Below are 22151 nucleotides of genomic sequence, written 5' to 3' on the forward strand. Positions count from 1 at the left end.
CCCCGCCCGCCAAACCCCGCCCCTCGTCATCCGTAAGGACACTATGCACATGCGCGAAAGTGCGTCCCCGCCCCCGCGCTGTCTTTCGCACTGACCGTGCCGTCCCCGCTCTGTCACCTCACAGTTGCCGGTGGCGGGTGCTGGGGCGCGAGCAGCCCAGGGCGGCCTCTCCCCGCCCCTCAGGCCGGGCCGGGGCTCGGTCTCCTGTTCCGTCCACTCCCCTCCCCCGTCGGGTACGGGAAGGTCCAAGCCGCTGCCGGGTGCCTGAGGGACTTCGTGGCCGCCGCCGCCACGGGTCCCGATGGAGCCGCCGAATCTCTATCCGGTGAAGCTCTACGTGTACGACCTGTCCAAGGGCCTGGCCCGGCGGCTCAGCCCCATCATGTTGGGTGAGGGGGGCTGTGGGGAGCGGGCGGGAACCGGGCAAGAGGGCTCCGGGACGGCCGGCCGAGGGGGGCAGGCCTGGGTCACGACTCAAGGGAAGGCCCAGAGGATGGAGAAACGCCCGAGGAGAGAAGGTGTGCGTCTGAGGTGGGGGCCCCCTAAGCCCCCCTTTGCAGTCATCACGTTTGAATCCCGGGAGAGGGCGGGGAGGAGTCACGCCCTCCCCAAGCCCTTCAGAGCCCCTCCAGCTCGGAGGAGGGATAAGCCGGCGCTGAGTCCCGGTGGGTGTCCTGACTCGCTCGTGGAGCCCCCTTACACTCCTCCTCCCTCGGAGGGGAGACGAGGTTCCTTTCCGCGCAGTGCCCCGCGTGGTGAAAGGGACACTGCGGAGGACAGCCTTCGCTCCGCGCCAAAGGGAAACTTCCTGCAGTCTCTGGGATAGGTGGGGAGAGAAGGCTAGAGCGTGTTGCACAGGTGCCCCGCCAGTCGCCCCCAGAGAGAATAAAGTCGGGGTCTCCCGGCTTCCGAACTCGAGAATTCACCGAGTTCGGCCTGACTTCGTCTCGACAGTTCCTAAGTTAATTGCTTTTACCCACATGGTGAGAAAGCAATTGGAGGATTGGGTGCTGTTGGGTCAGTAATGATTAGTGAAGGAAGTATTTTCGGTTGTGCTCCATTAAACTACTTAACTACCAGGAGAGAAAACCAGTCCCAGTTTAACGGAGACCAATCCTCTTTTATAACCCAAATACCAAAATGTCTTGTGTAACCTAGGAATAGTCCGGTTTGTGGTTTCAGGTGCTGTTGGGCAGGAAAGGATTATGGGAATAGAAAACTGAACAGTTTGGGAGCATCCATGTGAATGGCTAGTTTTTCTTGACTTCTGTGGAGATGTTAGAGAATGTTTTAATTCGTGTCCATGAGACAAGAGGGGAGAGGTCAAGTAAGAAAGGCTACCTTTGAGTTTGTGTGTCCTTGAGTTTCTAACATGTTTTAGTAGAGTGAACTTAAATCACTTAACTCTGGGCCAATGAGTGATTCCTGTTTGGCTTTCCATCAGAAATCACCTAGGATCCTTGTTAAAAATACAGATACCTTCCTTTCCAGCATATATTGTTAAATGGGAATATAAAAAGTGAAACTGAAATAGTTCTTTCTATATGCAGTTGGGTGTTTGAAGCAAAGGATACTTGTTGTTTAGGCAAATAGTTATCTGGAGAAATACATAAGAAAATTGCTAACAGTGTTAGCTTATGAAAAGGGCAACCTGAGGCTGGGAGACAGGAATTAAAGGGAGATTTTGCTGTAAACTTTTTTGTATCTTTTGAATTGTGCACTATACATATATTGCAAAATAAGTATTGTTTTTGGCCACGCTGATTTGCGGGATCTTAGTTCGGCAACTAGGGATTGAACCCCTCTTCCTTCGCAGTTCTAGCACAGAGCCCTAACCACTGGACTGCCAGGGAATTCCCACAAAGTTTTAAATATATGGATTCTAGAGCCTTATTACACAAGTACTAAATAAGAATCTTTTGGAGTTTTGGTCCAGAAACCTGTCTTTTTAATAAGCTCCTCAGATAATTCTTACATAGCCAATCCATGTTTAGAAGTTTGGGCCTAGTTCTCCAGTTGTTAAAATGAGTAAGGCAAATCTGAAAGCAAAACTTAGAGAGTCACTGTTTGAGGAAGGTGACAGTCACTAGTATATTACATCAGTCAAGTTCTGACTAAACCTCTTGGAATGGAGCCATTTAGTTAGCTTGATCATAGTGAGGTGTCACTTTGATACTTCCTAGGCCCATCCATAAAAGCCTCCACCTTTACACTGGATATTTTTTGTTCTATTATCTAATAGTTACTGATTTTAGCTGAAAGGGGCCTTACGGCCATTGATTCATAATTCATTCAACATATTGAGTGCCTACTATATGCTAGTCAATGTCAAGGTTAAGTGAAGATGATGTGATGAATAAAGATGTTCTCTGCCATCATGGAGCTATTTAGTGGGGAAGATAGTAAAAAATAAATAAGCATATGAAATAATTACAAATTGTGGAAAGTATTAGGCTGTGCAGGAAGCCAACTAGGTGCTGAGACGAAAAATATGAAGAGAGACCAATTTTAAATAAGAGAATCAGGAGTAGTGGCTTTTAAGTTGGAAATTTAAGGATGAGGAAGAAGTAGTCGTAAGGTGGGTGGTGAGGTAGTTACAGGGTTCCAGGCAGAAGGGGAATTAGCCTGCCAAGGCCCTTACGCAAAAAGAGCCTGACCTGGCACTGGAAGAAGACCTTTGTGGAGTTCAGTGGGTGAAGAACAAAGTGCCTTAACTGAAGGTGGAATACTGGGACTCCTTCCCATCCCATCTGAAAGCTTTTTTAATAGATGTGAAATCCTAGAAGACCTCAGCCAAATTGGAACTTCATCAGTTGGGCACCTTTGATTGCAGTGGTATTTCTGAGAACACTACCTTGCCTGCAAATTTAATTCTCTGTTCTCTATCTGCTTTTTCTCATATTGCTTCTCTACCTTTTGTAAAAGTAATGAAAAAAGGGTTATCAGAGCTGATAATTGTTACTTTCTAGAGTTAAAAACATGGAAAATGGGCATTGCTTTACTGGTTCATCCCATCCAAACATCACTAACCTTAAAGTTGAGTGTGTCCCAATTCTGTGAGTAGCCATCCATTGATTTCCCATTCCTAAATATTAATGTATTTGAATGTTTAAAAAATCAGTTTTTTCCTGTTTTTTTTTTATGAATTCTAGAAGCGTATTAATAGCTAGAACTTACTGACTGCTTGCCATGTGCCAGACCCTTCTGTTTCCTGAGTATTTTCATGTGTTACATTCTTCACCACAATTTTGTGAGAAACGTCCTGTTATTACCTCCATTTTTTAGTTGAGATTCCTGAGATAAAGGGCATTAAGAAATTTGTCCCCAGGTCACATCTGGTAAGTAGCAGAGCTGGGTTGTGAACACAGGCAGTCTTGACTTCCAGAGCTCATGTTCTCAGTTACTTTGCTGTACCACCTTTCCTGTGTAATCTGTTCCTTTATAACTGATGTAAAGTAGGCACCTCATTCAAGTTTATAAAGGCATTTTTTGGCCAGATGTTTCAAATCTGGATGAGGAAAATAGCTGAGTTCAATGTGTGTGCCAATCATAATCACAGATTTATGACCATCCCTCCTGGCCTTCATTGTCCCGAACTAGTATGACCTCATCAGCAGTGCCCTCTCAGTCTTTTTTTTTAAGGTGGGGTGGCCTGGCTCTTTAATTTAGTTGTTGTACTCTTGTGACAGTTCCTCATTATGAGACCCCATCTAGTCTATTACATTCATAACTAGACCAGATAAAGCCCAGTGTAATTCCGTTCTCCCCTGAAACAGTGTGGACTCCACAGTTTTACCCTGTCCCCTTTTCAGTCTTCTAGAATTGCTTCTCATGAAACTGTTCCTGTTCCACTCAACATGAACATGATCCCAGAAATATCCTTAGCTTTCTAATCGAGCAGATGGCCTGATTGTACTTTTTTTTCACGGTCACTATTTGCCTAAGATAATTAGCTATTATGATTGTCCTTCAGTTTGTCCTTTTAATAATTTTGGCTGCTCTTTAAATTCCTTGACCTCTTTTTGTGCGAAAGTATGTAAAAATAAATGTGGAGGTTTATGTATTTATTTAATTGTGCTAAGGGATTCTTGTATTTGTTGATTGTTTTCTGATCTGAAGTTTTGTGTGCATATACATGTTCCAAGATCACATTTATTTCCTCTTTACAAGCCTGTCTCAAAGTTCTCAGATTTAAAGACTTAGGCATATACAATATATATAAATATATATTCCCGGCAGAATTCAATCTAATGAATATTTGAGATTTTACACTGCTCAGTTTCTTGCTTAATTCTATAGTACAAATATTAAGAAAATAAAACACTGTCCTTGAGTGTCCAAGACTCTGTCCTTGAGGAGTTTATTTAGTTAAAAATAATGTTGTACATATACCACATTAGATAACAGCCCAAAAGAGATTAGGATTAGATGCCAAAAAGAAGTGAGTGGTGAAACAATTATTTTAGGCCTTGAAAGACGGGACAGGCCATTGTGGGCTGGATGTGTCAGAAAGACTTAAGCAAGAACCCTGAGCTCCTGAAAGGCAGGGACGCTGTCTCCCCTGCGTGTTCCCTAGCGGCCATTCAGAGCTGGTGGTCAGTAAATATTGACTATATTTACCCAGAGACAAGCTCAGGCTTAAAGATTAGACAGAATGTATTTAAATCTGAGGGGATTTATTTAATGTTTTAATGCCATCTATTGTGCTTTGTTTTAGATATTTATTCTTCATTGTGTGTGTTGTTTTATATCCATCCAATGAGTTAATTTAGTAATAACTGCCGTTTCTTAATGGCAAAATGAAGAAACGAATGTGACTTACTAGGCCTTTCATGATCCTTCTGCTTTTCTCTCCACCTTCACCTGTCCCCACATCCTGAACAGTCTCTACTTAAGACTTTCTCAACTGGGTTCTACTGGAGAACTAAGCCCTGGGGAAAATGATCTGAGTAACTGTTTCTCCCAGTAGATCCTCAAGGCATCATGGCTTAATTGTCTTAACAGAACCCCAGGGTCTGAGAAGATGGTTGTGCATCTTAACAGGACTGAACTGTTCATTTCTTTTTCACCTCCAGGCTTTTCAAAGGCTGTGCCCTCTGCTAGGGATAGTTTCTCTCCCCATCTCTTAGCCTGGATAACTTCTGCTTATCTTTGAGGTCTCTACTGAAGTGTTACTTCCTCCAGGAAGCCTTCCCTATCCCCCTGCCTCTCAAATCTTGGTCATGTGTCTCTATAAAGTAGGGATAACATCCTGTGATCTCCTCTAATAGTATTTATTCTCTTATAATTGCATGTTTTCTCATCTATGGCCACTCCCCCAGCCCCACCTGGACTAGAAGCTCCACTGGGGACAAGAATCCCTGATTGTGCATGAGTGCTAAGTCACTTTAGTTGTGTCCAACTCTTTGTGACCCTATGGACTGTAGCCCGCCAGGCTCTTCTGTCCATGGGATTTCCCAGGCAAGAATACTGGAGTGGGTTGCCATTTCCTTCTCCAGGGGATCTTCCCCACTTAGGGATCGAACCCTCTTGTCTCCTGCACTGGCAGGCAGATTCTTTATCACTAGCACCACCTGGGAAGCCCTGGAATTCAGTAAATATCATACAAACTGAGTAAGTGAAGCAGGTTGCAGATCTACCTCAAAGCATTGCTACAAGGCCTGACTCATAACACCAAGCAGTGATTAAGAGGGAACCCACTCAGTACTGAAAGAAAAGAACTCACAAATTAGTTATTTTTATCCTGAGAAAGAATCCTGTACTAGCTCCTAGAGCTAAAGTATTAAGTAGTTTTAAATCTATCCTTTTTTGAGGATTAAAATACCTCTCAGTTTTTAACAGTGTTTTGCATTTTGATTTTGTGATGACCTTTCCCTGCCTTAAGGAGGGGCAAGCCCCCTGCTAATTTTTTTTTTTTTTTTTTTTTTTTTTACAAAATAGGTCCAGAGGTCCACTTATGATACACAAATGTTTCTTTTTACCTTTTCCCACATAGATTCAACATTTACCTAGTGGTTCTAGAGAATAGTGAAACTCGCTCAATCATGTCCGGCTCTTTGCAACCCCATGGACTATACAGTCCATGGAATTCTCCTGGCCAGAATACTGGAGTAGGTTGCCATTTCCTTTTTCAGGGGAATCTTCCCAACCCAGGAATCGAACCTAGGTCTCCCGCGTTGTAGGCACTTCATTCTTTACCAGCTGAGGCACCAGGGAAGCCCTCATAGCTCAGTCAGTAAAGAATGTACCTGCAATGCAGGAGACCAGGGTTCAGTCCCTGGGTCAGGAAGATCCCCTGGAGAAGGAAATGGCAACCCACTCCAGTACTCTTGCCTGGAGAATCCCCGGGACAGAGGAGCCTGGCAGGCTACAGTCCATGCAAGAGTTGGACATGACTGAGCAATTGAGCACACTAGCTCACCTCCTAGGTGTCTCTCCACAAGGACAAAGAGCTCTTAACTGTAAATGTTTTAATCTGATTTTCCAGATTACCAGCAATGTGAAGGGGTTAACTTAAAAAAAAAAAAAATCAAAAAAAAAAAAAATCAGCTTATTCTCTAGATGGTGGTTTAGTCACTAAGTTGTGTCTGACTCTTGTGACCCTGTGGACTGTAGCCTGCCAGGCATCTCTGTTCATAGGATTCTCCAGGCAAGAGTACTGGAGTGGGTTGCCATTTCCTTCTCCAGGGGATCTTCCTGACCCAGGGGTTGAACCCAGGTCTCCTGCATTGCAGTCAGACTCTTTACCGACTGAGCTACTAGAGAAGCCCAAGGTGAGCCTGGGCTACTTTCAGTTTACACCCACGAGCTAATGCCGCCTGCCCCTAGAGTCCCATCCCTGCCACCCACTTTTTGCTTATTAGTAGACATTTATTTAGCACCAGTAGTATACAAGGTGAGCATGTCCCATTGCCAACTTGTGTGTCTATACACACAATCTCCACTACCTTAATTGGCGAGGGAGGTAGATGGAGTATTTTCTCCTTGGCTTTTATATACTGACTTTACTCTTATAATCAGGACCTCAGTCTACATTCTTTGTTGTTAATGATGAAAAACAGGGCTAATATCCACAGCTTCTATTTGTTTTCATGTGCATACCTCACAGGCTTCCAAATCAATGCAGTGGGTGTGCCAGCAAGCTTAGAGACATGCTGCCATCTGACCCATGCACTCTGCAGCTTGCTGAGGAAGTCCTAGTGGGAAAACAGTCTGCTTTTCTGTAATGTGCTTATAGCCACTGAGCCTAATTCACATCCCGCAATGGCCTTGTGCCCTGATTCAGTCTCAGACCCTCACCACCTACTCACCTACTGTGTCTCAGTCTGAACAAAAAAATTTAAAAATCACTCCAGTCCCACTTTACAATGCTGGTCACCCCCAGAGGAGGCCATGACCCTGGTTCTTGTCCTCATGAGAGCGCCATGAGGACAAGCTAATGTTACATTTACAGGACAGCTAACATTACATTTCTACCTGAGCTGCTCCAACAAGTACATGGTCATACCCCCCTTTTTTTTTTCTCTTTACACTGGACAAATCATGAGTTTTATTTACCGGTTTGAATGATGTTAATAAATATTTGTCCCACTCTACTATGTAAAGATGTGAAAATAAGGATAACTATGAAGCACTTTAAGAAAGGATGTGAATCCACTCAATCCATTTCAAGTTGTTTCTAGGTGTTTGGTAGATGGATTGATAAATGACAGAAGGATAAATAAGAGGACCTTTTTATCTGTAGTTTCTATCACCATTCTATGGGTGGATGGGATCTTAAGCATACCTTGATGTGGTTGAATAAAGAGGAAGTATAATGTCTAGGTTGGGGCTTCTCCGATGCCTCAGTGCACAGAATCTGCCTACCCTGCAGGAGCCGCAGGAGATGTGAGTTCGATCCTTGGGTTGGAAAGATCCCCTGGAAGAGGGCATGGCTGTCGCACCCCAGTATTCTAGCCTGGAGAAGCCCATGGACAGAGGAGCCTGGCACGCTATAGTCCACAGGATTGGCACTCACGCATGCATAATGTCCAGCTTACAGATAAGTTCAATGATCAGTACAGAGAATATCAAGGAGAATGAAGTAGGACTTGTTTCCCACAACTTTGCATTGTTTTTCAGGTGTAAAAATAAGCGGCAGGAAGGTCTCTGAGGCCTCACTCCAAAAACCCATTATTTTAGTAGGACTGGGTTTGAACCAGTGCATCTGGACCTGCCACCTGTCTTCCTGGGTCATTGAGCGTGGGCATCTGAGAAGGCAGAAGCAGGGTGCAATATGCCAGGGTTGCAAAGTCATTTGAATAACAAGCCAGGGCAGCCAAGATTGAGGCTCATTAGCCTCATTAGCACCGTATGTCAGCCACCACAGCTGTGCATGTAATATCTCTGATCCAGGTTCTTTGCTCAGCGCTAGAATCACAAAGATGCATAAGCAACGGCCCTTGTCCTTGAGACCATTATAGTCTAACGAGGGGAAAAGACCTATAAGTAGGTAGTTTTTATACCAAGATGCTGTGAGCAGCCATAAAACTTTCAAATGGTAAAGCCTAAAAGAAAAAAGAGGTATTCTTTTTGTGGGGCACATATTATGTGCCAGGCACTGTGCTGGGCCTCTTTCATGTGTCATCTCTTAATCTTGGAAATGTTATGAGCTGGACACTATTACTATGCCTTTCGTTCCCTAACAGAATCGAAAACCAAGGTTCCCACAGTACCAACCAATAGAACTTCCTGCAGTGATGGAAACAATCTAGATCTGCACTGTCCCATGGCTAACTGCTAGCCACACGTGGCTGTTGAGAGTGCTTGAAATGCGGTACTGAATTTGTTCCTTTGATTTTAAAAGCCACTTGTGGTCAGTGACTACCATGCTGAACAGCTCAGGCTTAGAAAAGTTCTCAACTTCTCCAAGTTGATCTACATGACCTGCTTCTCCATTACTTCTGCTCACCTCCTGCTTTTCTCCTCACTCACCCGCTCTAGCCACAGTGGCCTCCTGAAGGTCCCTCGGATACACCTAGCATGTCCTGCCTCTGCACGGCTCCCTCCCTTGCCTCCTTCAGGCCTTTGCTCAAATGCCACCTTCTCAAATAGGCCCACCCTGGCCGTCGCTGAAATGCCCAGTCTCCCTTATCCTGCTCTTATTTTTATCACTCATTGTTGTTAACCTACTGTGGTTTATTATGCTTATTAGTATTATTTATTGACTGTCCTATCTCCACACCCTGTGAATGCATTGAAGGAGTTTTGTTTTTTTTTTGTCTCCTTTGCATTCTGACGTATCCTTAATGCCAAGTACATCACCTGAAGTTTAATAGTCACTTAATAAACATTGATTCACTGACTTTTAAAAGTTAGTGAATTTTAAAAATGTTAGCCATACCATTCAGCTTGCAGGATCCTAGTTCCCCAACGAGGGACCAAACCCAGGCCCTGGGCAGTGAAAGCACAGAGTCCTAACCATCAGACCACCAGGGAATTCTCAGAACCTGTGTTCTTCTTTACTACACTGTACTTCCTGTCTTATAGTGTTCTTCCCAAAGTAGATGAGAGCAGGATCACCCAGGAGAAAGCAGGATTCCTTATCTGTCCAGTTTCGTGCATCATTGCATGTCTCCAAGGAAATAAACATCAGATTGCTGCCATTTTGACAATAAGCTGCTTTTTATGTGTCCGTCCAGAAGAGCACACCAGCTCGATTTAAAAGGCAATGTTAGTCTCTCCACTTTACCATTATGAAAGGAAGAGTGTGGTCTTTTAGAGTCGGCTGGAAGAGATGAAGAGTCCAACTCAGTGCCTGTCCTAAATGGGTTATCACTTCCTTTTGGCATCCGTTTCTGTTTCTGATCCATCTCTGTAGAATTTCAGCTCGGTTTGGATCAAGGCAGAGCCTGCCCCACAGTCCCCAAAACCCCGGGCCAGAATCCCTCTGTCCCATTTGTGACTTCGTGGTCAAAGCAGCCGGTCTCCTAGTGAAAAGCAGACTGGTCTCTAGAGGCAGAAGAACTCTGCTACATTTTATTTTCCTTTGTTATTTCATTTAGCCTCGCAGCACTAACAGCAAAGTGTAAAATGATTACATGTAATTCAGGATTTCAGACTAATCTGATGGATACTGAAATCCGTTCTTAGATCTTACCTATCAACCCTGAAGTGGAATTTCTTTGATCTTTTTAAAAAATTATATCTAGTATCTCCATTTATCAGAATTCTGTGTCCCACACACTGTGCTGCTTTACACCAATAATCATTACTGATTATAACAACTTTGTATTGATGAAACTGAAGCTCATGTTGAATAAACTTGCCCAAGATCCACCTCTAGCAAAGGGAAAAGCTCAGATCTGAACTTACGCCATATTCCTTTTTTTTTTTAATATGGACTATTTTTAAAGTCTTTAATTTGTTACAATATTATTTGCATTTTTAATGTTTTTTTTTTTTGGCCACGAAGTATGTGGGATTTTAGCTCCCTGACCAGGGATTGAACCTGTACCTCCTGCATTGGAAGGCAGAGTCTTAACCACTGGACTGCAGGGAAGTCCTATGCCATATTCTTAACTGCTTTTAATGACACTGTGCTGCATCATCAATAGATTGTCATGGAGGAGCCATGGTTTCTTTCGTCTCTTCCAAAAAAAGAAAATTAAGCCAAGGTTATCTGTTTTAAGTTTGCTTGAAAGGGCAAGATAGTGCAGGTTAGGCAGAGGGTAAAGTGTAATCATATCAGCTCCCCTTCTGTACAGGGCCTAGTTTCATCCTTTAGAAAGTCACAGGGCAAACACCGAAGCATTGAAGGCAAAAGTAAGCACTCTTTGCTTCAGATCAGATCAGTCACTTTGTCGTGTCCGACTCTTTGCGACCCCATGAATCGCAGCACGCCAGGCCTTCCTGTCCATCACCAACTCCCAGAGTTCACTGAGACTCACGTCCATTGAGTCAGTGATGCCATCCAGCCATCTCATCCTCTGTCGTCCCCTTCTCCTCTTTGCTTAGCACTCAGTAAACAGTTACCCTGAAGTGATAACCAGAGGTGGGTGAGTGATGTTCGATCACGCTCTCGTGTCCTTCACTGTGCTTCCTCTTTATCCTCCTGCACTCCTGCATCTCCCATGGCTGACTGCGCAGACCTCCTCACTCTATTCTCAGCTCTCTTCCCTCCAGTACATCTTCTGTTCCTACAGTTCTCTCTTGGAAGACACAGTTATCATTTGAAAACCTGGGTCTGGTCACGGCCCTGTGCTGCCTCGCACCCCCATGGCCTGCAGTGTGGGGCGGCCTTCTGCGCAGGTTTGCTCTCTCCTCGCACCCTGGCCTGCCACTTGTCCTCTTCCCGCCATCACTGCACCCTTTGCTGTACCCTGCCTTAGTCTTTTTCATAGCTCTGTGTCTGCATATGCTGTTCCCTCTGGCAGAAATGTCCACTCCTCTCCCTGTTTGTTCACTGGTTACATTGCAGCTTTGAAGTAGTTCAGAGCTTTACCTTTTTACGTTTATTTCTATTATGGAGCCTATCAGCATTCATAATAAACTGTGGAAAATTTTGAAAGAGATGGGAATACCAGACCACCTGACCTGCCTCTTGAGAAATTTGTATGCACGTCAGGAAGCAACAGTTAGAACTGGACATGGAACAACAGACTGGTTCCAAATAGGAAAAGGAGTTCGTCAAGGCTGTATATTGTCACCCTGCTTATTTAACTTCTATGCAGAGTACATCATGAGAAACGCTGGACTGGAAGAAACACAAGCTGGAATCAAGATTGCCGGGAGAAATATCAATAACCTCAGATATGCAGATGACACCACCCTTATGGCAGAAAGTGAAGAGGAACTAAAAAGCCTCTTGATGAAAGTGAAAGAGGAGAGTGAAAAAGTTGGCTTAAAGCTCAACATTCAGAAAACGAAGATCATGGCATCCGGTCCCACCACTTCATGGGAAATAGATGGGGAAACAGTGGAAACAGTATCAGACTTTCTTTTTCTGGGCTCCAAAATCACTGCAGATGATGACTGCAGCCATGAAATTAAAAGACCCTTACTCCTTGGAAGGAAAGTTATGACCAACCTAGATAGCATATTCAAAAGCAGAGACATTACTTTGCCGACAAAGGTCCATCTAGTCAAGGCTATGGTTTTTCCTGTGGTCATGTATGGATGTGAGAGTTGGACTGTGAAGAAAGCTGAGCGCCGAAGAATTGATGCTTTTGAACTGTGGTGTTGGAGAAGACTCTTGAGAGTCCCTTGGACTGCAAGGAGATCCAACCAGTCCATTCTGAAGGAGATGAGCCCTGGGATTTCTTTGGAAGGAATGATGCTAAAGCTGAAACTCCAGTATTTTGGCCACCTCATGCGAAGAGTTGACTCATTGGAAAAGACTCTGATGCTGGGAGGGATTGGGGGCAAGAGGAGAAGGGGACAACAGAGGATGAGATGGCTGGATGGCATCACTGACTCAATGGACGTGAGTCTCAGTGAACTCCGGGAGTTGGTGATGGACAGGGAGGCCTGGCGTGCTGCGATTCATGGGGTCGCAAAGAGTCGGACACGACTGAGCGACTGATCTGATCTGATCAGCATTCTGTGTTAGTTGTGTATGGCTCTTTTTCCATTTGACTTTGGACTCCTTAAAGGCAGGACTTGGATTTCATACTTGCATTTCCGTATCTCTCATCACTTCTGGCATATAGAGGTATAGAGGTACAGAATACACGTGCATTGGCTGGTCAAATGGATGGCATCTTCAGAGTTCATTCTTGTTTTCTAGAGGATTTCACCTCACACATGCTCAATGAAGAAGTGGATAATAGCTTTTCTATACTCTTGTTTTACTTTGTCTCTGTAGATGAGACAGAAATTAAAAAGATAGAGTTGAATTGACCCTAAAGGAGAAAGAAAAGCAGACATAAAATTGGGTACATCAGGACTTCCCTGGGGTCCAGTGGCTAAGACTCCACACTCCCAATGCAGCGGCTCTGAGTTCTGTCCTTGGTCAGGGCACTAGATCCCACATGCTGCAACTAAGACTTGGCACACACACACACAAAAGGGTACATCAATACCAGTGTTTCTGCTTGAATTCTGCTTAGGGATTCTGATTATTTTTCAACTTATTTAACACGACATATCATGTCACAACCTAAGGACCTTATCAGAGGTCCCCCAAGAGGTTTATAAGGGGTTCCTCTGATCTGAATTTCCTCTGGCTGGGAGGCAAAAGTCCCAAGTTAGTCTAGTCCCAAGTGACTAAATCTCTTTTTTTTTTTTTTCCTCTCCACAGGGAAACAACTGGAAGGCATCTGGTAAGTTGGGTGGGGCTCATTACATTGGCTGGTTTATGAAACCAAACAGCATCATGCGTTTCAGGTTCCAGTCTGTGGCTTCCAGTTTGAAACTTAGCCCTCTAAGCCACAAACCTTCACATTCTAATGCAGTGGTTCCCAGCCAGAAGTTACCAGCGTGTTGAGACGTTTAGGGTGGATGGGTGGAGGCCAGGGTTGCTGCTGTAAACATCCTGCAGTGCACAGGACGCCCTCCACAATGAAGACTCATCCAGCTGAAGATATCGGTGGCGCAGATATTTCACCTGTCCTAAGGAAAGGCGGAATGATGTATGCCCACCCCGACCAAGGTTTCTAACTACAGAAGTCATGAGGACCCCACGTGGTCTTAAAACACAACTTCATTGGGCTCTCAGACTCATCCCTGTCAGACACAGGATGATGGCTGGGCTCTGTTCCATTTCTGAGGAAACCGTAGGTCAGACTTCTGACTGGATCCTAGAGCGTACTGACATTTTGGTTGACCAGATGACCATTGCTTTGTTCGACTGGAACCAAGAAGTAATATGAGCACCTTTACTTGAAGTAGGTCCACACTGAATACCATCTGGTCTTTCCGTCAACGTGGTCCAAGTTAACTACTCCTGTTAGTTTGAAAAGTCTGGGAACAATCTATGGCCATACCACCCTGAACACACCTGATTTCATATGAAAGGTCTGAAAACACATCTTGGTCTGCAGAGCTTTATTTCAGTATTGTTTAGTTAATGTTGGGGTGACTCTCAGGACTCCCCTTCGCTCACGTGATCCACAACAATGGTTCTCAACAAGGGACATTTCTGCCACCAGGAGAACGTTGGCGGTGTCTGCAGACATGTTTAGTTATCACCACAGAGGGCATGAGGGATGCTAGTGCCATCTAGTGGGAACAGACCAGGATCTGCTAAACCTAGAATGCGCAGGCCAGCCCCCACAGCAAAGGATTAGCCAGCCCCAAATGTCACTAGTGCCAGTGCCGAGAAACTCTGATCTATGATGTTTATCTTACCTTTGTTTGGTTAGGATTATAAAGCTGTTGACCTTTAAGTCATGTCCTGAGGCAGAAGTTACTCTTACAGCAGGGTGGTGGTTGCTTTTCCTCAGACCACAAGCCATCTGGCTCATTCTCCCTCTTCTCTGCGTTGCAGGCACACCTCCATAGTCGTGCACAAGGATGAGTTCTTCTTCGGCAGTGGCGGTATCTCCAGCTGTCCGCCAGTGAGTGTCCGCCACCACCCCGTCCACTGTCCCAGGTTCCCGGGAGTTCTCATAGTCCAGGAACCTTGCTGTCCTCCGTAGTTCTGGCATCCAGCCAGTGTAGGTAGCCCTGTGGCCTGGTTCTTCATGATGACCTCAAGACTCAGTTCAAGAATACCCTTCACAGGTCCGCCAGGCAGCTGCCCCCTGTCTGTTCCCATGGCATTCGTGGTTCCTCTGTCACATTGGGCATGTGATGGTGAAATGGGCTGTTGCTGAGTCTCCACAGGGAGCCCGGTGTGTGCTCCTTATAAGCTGAGACTGTCTCGCTCTTCTGTCACCATCACCAGCTCAGGGCCTCTTTCCTGGTGTGAACTCAGTCAATGTGAAGCTGATGAGGGCTCTGACAGAGAAAGTGAGGTGCCCAAAGTTACGTAGCCAGTTGCAGCACTAGTACTAAAACTCAGGTTTCTCTGACTCCAAATCCTATGTCCTTTCCCAGAAAATGTCTGTCTGAGCTATCTAAGTGTTGTCCCAGGAGGTACTCAAGCAAAGACCCAAAAAACATTCATTTTGATACTCATAAATGGGATGTCATGTTTTATTTCTCCCTTCTACTGGTCCCCCACCTCCTATAACCAAGTCCTTCACTAAGCCCAATTCAGTTCCACCTTGTAAGTGTGTCTCAAAGCAGTCTGTCTCTCTTCATCTCTTCTCATTTCTCCGGAGTTTTCACCTTAATCCAGTCACCCTCATTTCTAGCCTGGACCATAGCAGTGCATCTGCTCTTCCTTCTCAGTCGGTTCTCTGTACAGATGGCAAAGCAATCTTCAAAATCCAACTCTGATCATAGCATTCCCTGCTTAAATCAGAACTCTCCCCACTGCTCTCAGAATAAAAACCAGAAAGGTCAGCATAGCCTCCAAGGCCCCATCCGATCTGGGCTTGCTCCCTCTCTCTAGATAGCCCCTTTGCCCGTTGTGCCCTTCCCCACCCTTACCCCCCCTTCTCATTCCTTGAACATCTTGGACATTTAAACCTGTCCTCTGACATCAGTCCCTGATCCTTCACTGGGTTAATTCTCTCCATCCTTAAGGTGAGCTCACTGTCACTTTCTTAGACAAGTCTTCTCTGACCTTTTGGACTGGGAAGGTCCCCTGTTTTATGTACTAATGGCATTCTGTACTTTTTCCAACAAGACCCTTATCACAGCTCATAATTATACATTGGTTTGCCTTTATTGCTAGACTTTAAGCTCCACATGGACAAGAATCTCATCTGTTTTGTCCACATACCTCCAGTGCCTTGCATGAGGCCTGGCGTGTAGTAGGTTCTCAATAACATATTTGTTACACGAGTGAAGAGTAGTGGGTCAAACAGTGACCTTTTGGTCTCTTGCATCTCTGACTACAGTAATCTGCTCAGCACACTTTCCCCTCGAATCTCGTCAGGCACACAGTGGGTGCACAAGAGCTGTCGCATGGATTTGCGATCTCTTCAAGGAGCGCTGCTCTGAAGCGCGCTCCCTCACCCCCAGTCTATTCCCAGCCCTCTCCCCCCACTGATCCTGTTGCTTTCCCCTCGGCTGGCTCCCCCAGGGCCTCAGTCTCTCCTTGGATCTGCTACGCCAGTCTGTTAACCCGTGGCTGAGGGGTTTTGGTAGGCCTTTCAGGGGCCAGTAGCTCCCTTGCCAGGGGAACCCTATCACCTTGTTAAATTAGCCTCACAGATCAAAAAGGAACTGAATCGTGGAAATATCTGCCAGCTTTTTCACGGTTCTTCACGTTTTCCCAGTGTCACAGGGGGATCAACTGTGTCATATGAAAAGCTGGCTGCATCCATGGTGAATACGGGCATGGAACGATGGCCGCCAGGTGTGAGCCGTTTCTGGCCGTCCTGCTCGGCCCTCGTGACTAGGCCTGCTGGGAACAAAGAGAGACTGCAGTGCAGGTTCTGGGTTTCTGTGTCTGTCCACTGAAGGAGTGGACAGTATCAGGAGGCCCACCTGCAGAAGACTGAGCTTCCCAGGGCCTCACCAGAAACTGGACACCCAACTTCTCAGCCATGTTGTCAGCCCACGGCCACGGACAGTCTCCAGGAGCCTCTAAACTGTTGTAGCCTTGACACAAAGAGGAAATAAGTCTTCCTCTGCCCCAGGTGTTCTGAAAGTTAGAAGTTGTTGGAGCAGAGCATTTGTGGTCTTCCGTAGCAGGGGGAAAAATTCAGCAGAGGGAGTGACTTACTGGCTTTCTTTGGATTGGCTCTTGTAGGGAAGGACTTTGCTTGGGCCCCCAGATTCTGTGGTTGATGTTGGGAGCACAGAAGTCACAGAAGAAATCTTTCTGGAGTACCTGTCCTCCCTGGGGGAGTCTCTGTTCCGGTGAGTGGAGAACAGGGGAGACGGTAGTCGTGTCTGTCTCCCCAACTAGATAATTGGCCCCCAGATGGCAGCCACCAGGTCATTTCCCCCAGAGCACTCAGCCCAAGGTCTGGCCCAGTATTTGCTGAACTACTTAGGATGGGAAAGGAGCTACCGTACCACAAAAAGAGCTCAGCACTGCCTCCAAGGCCGCTGTTCCATCCAGCACACCTACTGCTGAAACTTTGAGGGAAGGAAGAGCTATTTATTCCTTCTGATTAAAAGCAGCTGCTGCTATTTCAGCACATGCTGCTCTCAACCAAGTATTTTGTCCTGAAAATCAGAATCAGGGTTTGTAGAGAGGTTGGGATGAAATACACTGGAGCAGGTTTTCTCTTACTGAAGCTTGAGTCAATTTCAACCGTTAAAGTTCTAACCCCGGAGCTCGGCTTTTGTGAATGCAAAGATTCTCCTGAAATGGAGGAGCCATATGTTTTTATTTCATTCTTCCCTTTAAATACCCAGAGTGGCAAACCAAGCTCTGCTTGGGAGTGTAGGAAAGGAATTCCCTGTCCTCAGATTCAGCTGTGGTCACCCTCCCATTGCCTGACCTCAGTTTCATGTACACGCTTACTGACTCATATCTGTGTCCCAAACCTCATAATGTACAGAAGTGAAGCCTACAACATCTTTGAGAACAACTGTAACACCTTCAGCAACGAAGTGGCACAATTCCTAACTGGGCGGAAGATCCCTTCTTACATCACTGACCTTCCCTCTGAAATTCTTTCCACGTAAGTGGCCTCCGTCTCTGCCTCTGCCTTTGAAATCCCCACTCACAGACAAGGTCTCTCCTCTGGCCCACATCCGCCTCCTTCCCCATCACTGCCCCCCCGCTCAATCCTGCCAGGCTTGGTAGGGTGTCATGATGGCAGCTTCTACCTTGGAAGGCCACCAATTCTTTCCGCCCTCGGAGGCTCACCTGTGTTACCTTCACCCTCCTACTCTACCCTGTACCAACTCTACCCTGGCCTGAGGGCAACTGCAGAACTTAGAAACCCACTTGATGCCGGCCCCAGTGTTTGTACAGAATCCTGGCATCTGTCTTTCCCATTGCACATGAAGCTTGCCACTCCCCAGAAGTGCCCGGTTAAAAGGCAGTTTAGATGGACAAGCAGAGTAAGTCGGAGAATTAGTCAGGGGACTTGTTTTGAAACTGTCAGTCTTTCTTCCCTTGGACCTTGAGCTCTTTGACATCCTCAAAGACAACCTCCCAGTCAACCTCGTACCTCGTAGCACACAGACAGCCCTCAGTAGATGTTTTCTTCAAAAACACCCTGTAGCCCCCAACCCTGATGTGGTCCAAGCTTTGTGGGCCACCATCCAGGCAGTGTCCTTTCCGGGGACACGCACACTCAGTGCCCTCGTACCCCTTCCTCCCCTTGCGTTCAGGCAGCCTCTGCCCGCTGCAGGACCAGGCCCATTTCCTGACTCTGACTCGGTTACTCTAAACTGAGGACCTGTCCAGCAGAGACCCTGACAGGTTTAGCAGGCTCAGCAAGGTGAGCTATCCTTCACACCTGGGTCAGAACCCCTCAGGAAACAAGGCTGATGTCAGTGTCCAGCCGGCGAGGAGAGCCCCATGTCCCTGGCCCTGCCTTCCTACTCCTTAGTGGGCGTGTTAAACCCCACGGCAGGATCTAGGTTATGGGCCCTGAGTAGCTGGAGTGTTCTCGCTGTTATTATTTGGTGCATGGAGTTCCTGAACTTGTCTAAATTAGGCTTACTATTTCTTGGTTTCCTCTGTTTATGCTTTAGAATTTTTCACTTCCTTTGAATTCAGGGACGGTTTTCAAAAATGGCAGCAGCCACTGAAGAAAAAGAAAGCCAATAACTGAGATATTTTGCGGGCAACCCAATTTAATGTTGTAGTAATCTTGGAAAGTCTCTCTTTTTTTTTTATTTTTGGCTGTGCCACACAGCATGTGGGATCTTAGTTCCCCAACCAGGGATCAAACCCACATCTCCTGCATTGGAAACAGGGGGTCTTAACCACTGGACCACCTGGGAAGTCCTGGAAAGTGTCTTAAGATTACAGTATCTGCAGTCTTTTTTCCAGCTAAGCTACTCTGAGAGCACACTGGGCAGTGGCATCAACGCCTTCTGGCAGCCTGCACCTGTCACTTTTCCTGAGTACTGCCAATACCCCCAGAAGACCCCAGTCCCCCCAAAGTCCAACTGTGTGCCATCCTCATTTCTGACTTTCTCATTTCACGAGCCCACCCGAGCACCCGTGTCTCTTCTCTCCGCAGGCCCTTCGGACAGGCCCTGAGGCCCTTCCTGGACTCCATTGCAATCCAGCCTCCCGGAGGGAGCCCGGTGGGCCGACCCAACGGCCAGAGCTAACCGGACTGCATGGGACCGCCCTGCCTCACCAGGGCTTTTCCTTTTTAAACAAAACAAACCCTACCAGATTTCTATTTTATAATTTTACATCAGAGCTAACAACCAGGGGACGGCTTTTTAAATTTCCCAGGGAAGGAAATCATCAGGCTGCATGTAGGACACAGCTGCTAAGACACAGAACAAAATGCCATCCCTTCTAATAGTATTACACTAATTTATTAAGGCTCTCTTGTCTGTGAGTTCACTTTTGACGCTGCTTCCTAAGCGTCCTCCCCACTGGAGAAAGGGAGGGGCTTTGTTTAAGCAAGAGGCACTGTTTGGGGGAGCCCCAGCCCAGAACCTCTTTCTAGAGAATGCCCATACTCCACCCAGGTTGCCACCTGTTGTGGGACCCAGGTGAGTTTCACATTATCCGTGACCTGGAAGTGGTTACTCGCCACCATGAAATGAACCAAAGGATTGGTGCACATGGGGCCAGTTTCAGGGACATTCACCCAGCCTGAGTGAACTCTTTAGCCACAATCTCTCTCACCTTCCCTCCCCTCCCCCAGCAAGGCCAGGGGGCCCGGACTGGAGCAACCAAAAGCCTCAGAATGCGGGGAGAGTAACAGCAAGTGCCAGTCCAGAGGAAACAGGATAAAGCCATGCCTCCTTCCACCTAGACTGATGGCCCGTCCTCTGACATCGCTCTAGGAGAGCCTGCCTTGCTGTCTGCAGTCTGCTCTCCCTCCGTGTAGCTGACCTGTCACAGTTAATGAAGGTCTGGAGCGGCAGAGACCCAGGCCTTTTGTCTGCAAGTAATAATGTAGGTTATTGACAGTCATTGTACCCACCCCACCCAGACCAATGTGCAGTATTCAGCTGGGGACCAAGAGGAAATGATTCCCTGCTCTTGGAAGATGTCCCTGATGTAGAAAGCATAATAATGCAGAATCAAGGTGGCAAGAAAATGTAGTTATTTCTGATAGGGATTTTTATAGTATCCTAAATGTGTTTTGAAGGCACATGTTATTTCTGGTGTCCTTCTGACTTGAAGGAAGCAAGATGGAGGGCATGAGTGGGCATTTTCATAAAGGGCTGTTGGCCAGGAGCTTCTAGGCAGGGAACAATCTGGAAGTTTCTAACCTGGAGAGGCTTTCAGATTCTTTTGCTTCCTGTGAGCCCGCCCTTAAGTTGGGAGAGTGGATGTGGAGAACTCAGAGCTCCCTGGTGCCTGAGCCCCAGCCCTGACCTCCATGGGCCCCTCCTGCCGCGGCTCTTGCCAGTTCTCAGACTTGAATTACCTTCTCTCTCCTGGGGTCTGGCCCGCAGCAGCTGCCTTTCCTCTCCAAAGAGCTGCTGCTCACCTCTGGCCTCATCTCCCATCTCTGCCGTTGTCATGGCAGCGGGCATCGTCGGGTCTCAGCTGGAGGAAAGGTGCTCCTCTGCCTTAGTGTTTGCCTGTGACCTGAGCAGGGCACGTCCCGGATGATGAGCTGTGCTATCAAGTGACTTTTAAGATTGGGAGCTAAACCAGTGAGCACTTGAATCCTTCTCAAGACCCACTGATTGGCCAGTGTACATGGTAATCATCTGTCAGAGCAGAAACCAGCAGGGCTGCTATTCAGTGTGGACCGACTGGCAGAACTGGGCTGTGGAGAGCGCATTTCAGGCTGGGCTCCTCCTGGGAGGGCAGCTTGCTGGTGGAGGCCACGGCTCTGCTGCATAGCCAGGTGCTCTCCTTGTTTAGCTTGCCTTGCCCAGCCCTCTCTCTCCCCCAGGCGCCTGCTCCAGACCCCTCTGCCCAGGGCGCTGTGCTCTGGCCAGAGCGTGGTGGGCCTCACAAGCTCCTCCTCTTCTCTGTCCTCCCCCACACCTGGGCTCAGTTGATTTCTGTCCTCCTAGTAGTCACCTCCAGACCCAGGGCTGTACCACGAGGTCAGCCTGAGCTGCTCCCCTGAGAGACTTTGAGTCCCTTGGTTCACGGAAAGTCGCCCTTCATGCGTAACAGCCATTTGTGCCAAAGCCCGTGCCTTAGGGCTTGTCGGGGACGAGGAGGGAGCGATAAGCCTTCCCCTCAGCTCTGCAGGAAGGCAAACCTTCCCTCCCCCACCCCAGTCCCACCGTCACTCACTGGAAGCTCAGGCTAGGACCCCCAACCCCATCTTCACATTTCCCTGTATCCTAGGACCTCAGGAGCCTGCTCATTGTGACCAGCTAGCTCCCCCGGGGCACGCACAGGCAAGTGGAATGAGAGAGGAGGCGTGTGTGATTGTCTCACAGTGGGACGCCCCCATCAAGGTCCACGGGTCTAAAGGGGCAAGGGAGGAGGAGAGGGCATGAACTGTCACCCCCCTCCCAGAAATAAAGTTTGTAACTTGGAAATTCCTTTCCGCCCTTGAAGTCAAGTTAATAATTGTGTCTAGTATGGAGGTGTTTGCTGGTTTTCTTTGGTATTTTTTCTAATGCAATAAACTCACTTCTGCCTGCTGCATTTGTGTGCTGCTTGAGGGTCTGAGTCTGAAGCCAATGTGAAGCAACTCCAGGCTGCTGCTGCTTCTGTCTCCCTCTGAGCTTAGCTTTGCTGAGTCTGGACATGCTACCCGCGCTTGGCTGTACACCTCGTGGATAAAAAGTGATAAGAGCAGGGAAGAATGTATGACTTTCACTACCGGACTATAAAGGTGGAGAAGGCCCATAGAGAATTCGACTAGCCTAAGGTCATCTCGTGGTTGAGGGTGGAGAAAGACTCAGAAGCCTGGTTTGCTGGGCCCAGTTTCTGAGACCTCAGAGGACATTCACCTCACAAGAAGTGTCTACTTCTGGTTTCAGTTTGGCTGTAGGCTGGGTTTGTGGCCCCGGGGATCTCTCCCAACCTTGTTACAATCACC

At 47.0% G+C, this 22151-nt stretch overlaps 1 protein-coding gene across 1 annotated transcript; it reads left to right on the top strand.

The window, feature by feature from the left end:
* The first annotated feature begins 70 nt into the window (after positions 1-70).
* DESI1 (desumoylating isopeptidase 1) lies at positions 71-21649 on the top strand. Its single transcript, XM_005909439.3, has 6 exons — positions 71-389; positions 13280-13301; positions 14468-14537; positions 16787-16896; positions 17547-17669; positions 19188-21649. The coding sequence occupies exons 1-6, from the start codon at positions 302-304 to the stop codon at positions 19279-19281; spliced, it is 507 nt and encodes a 168-aa protein (XP_005909501.1). The 5' UTR covers positions 71-301; the 3' UTR covers positions 19282-21649.
* The last annotated feature ends 502 nt before the right edge of the window (positions 21650-22151 follow it).

This window comes from Bos mutus, chromosome 5 (genome assembly GCF_027580195.1).
Source record: "Bos mutus isolate GX-2022 chromosome 5, NWIPB_WYAK_1.1, whole genome shotgun sequence".
Classification (NCBI taxonomy): Eukaryota; Metazoa; Chordata; class Mammalia; order Artiodactyla; family Bovidae; genus Bos; species Bos mutus.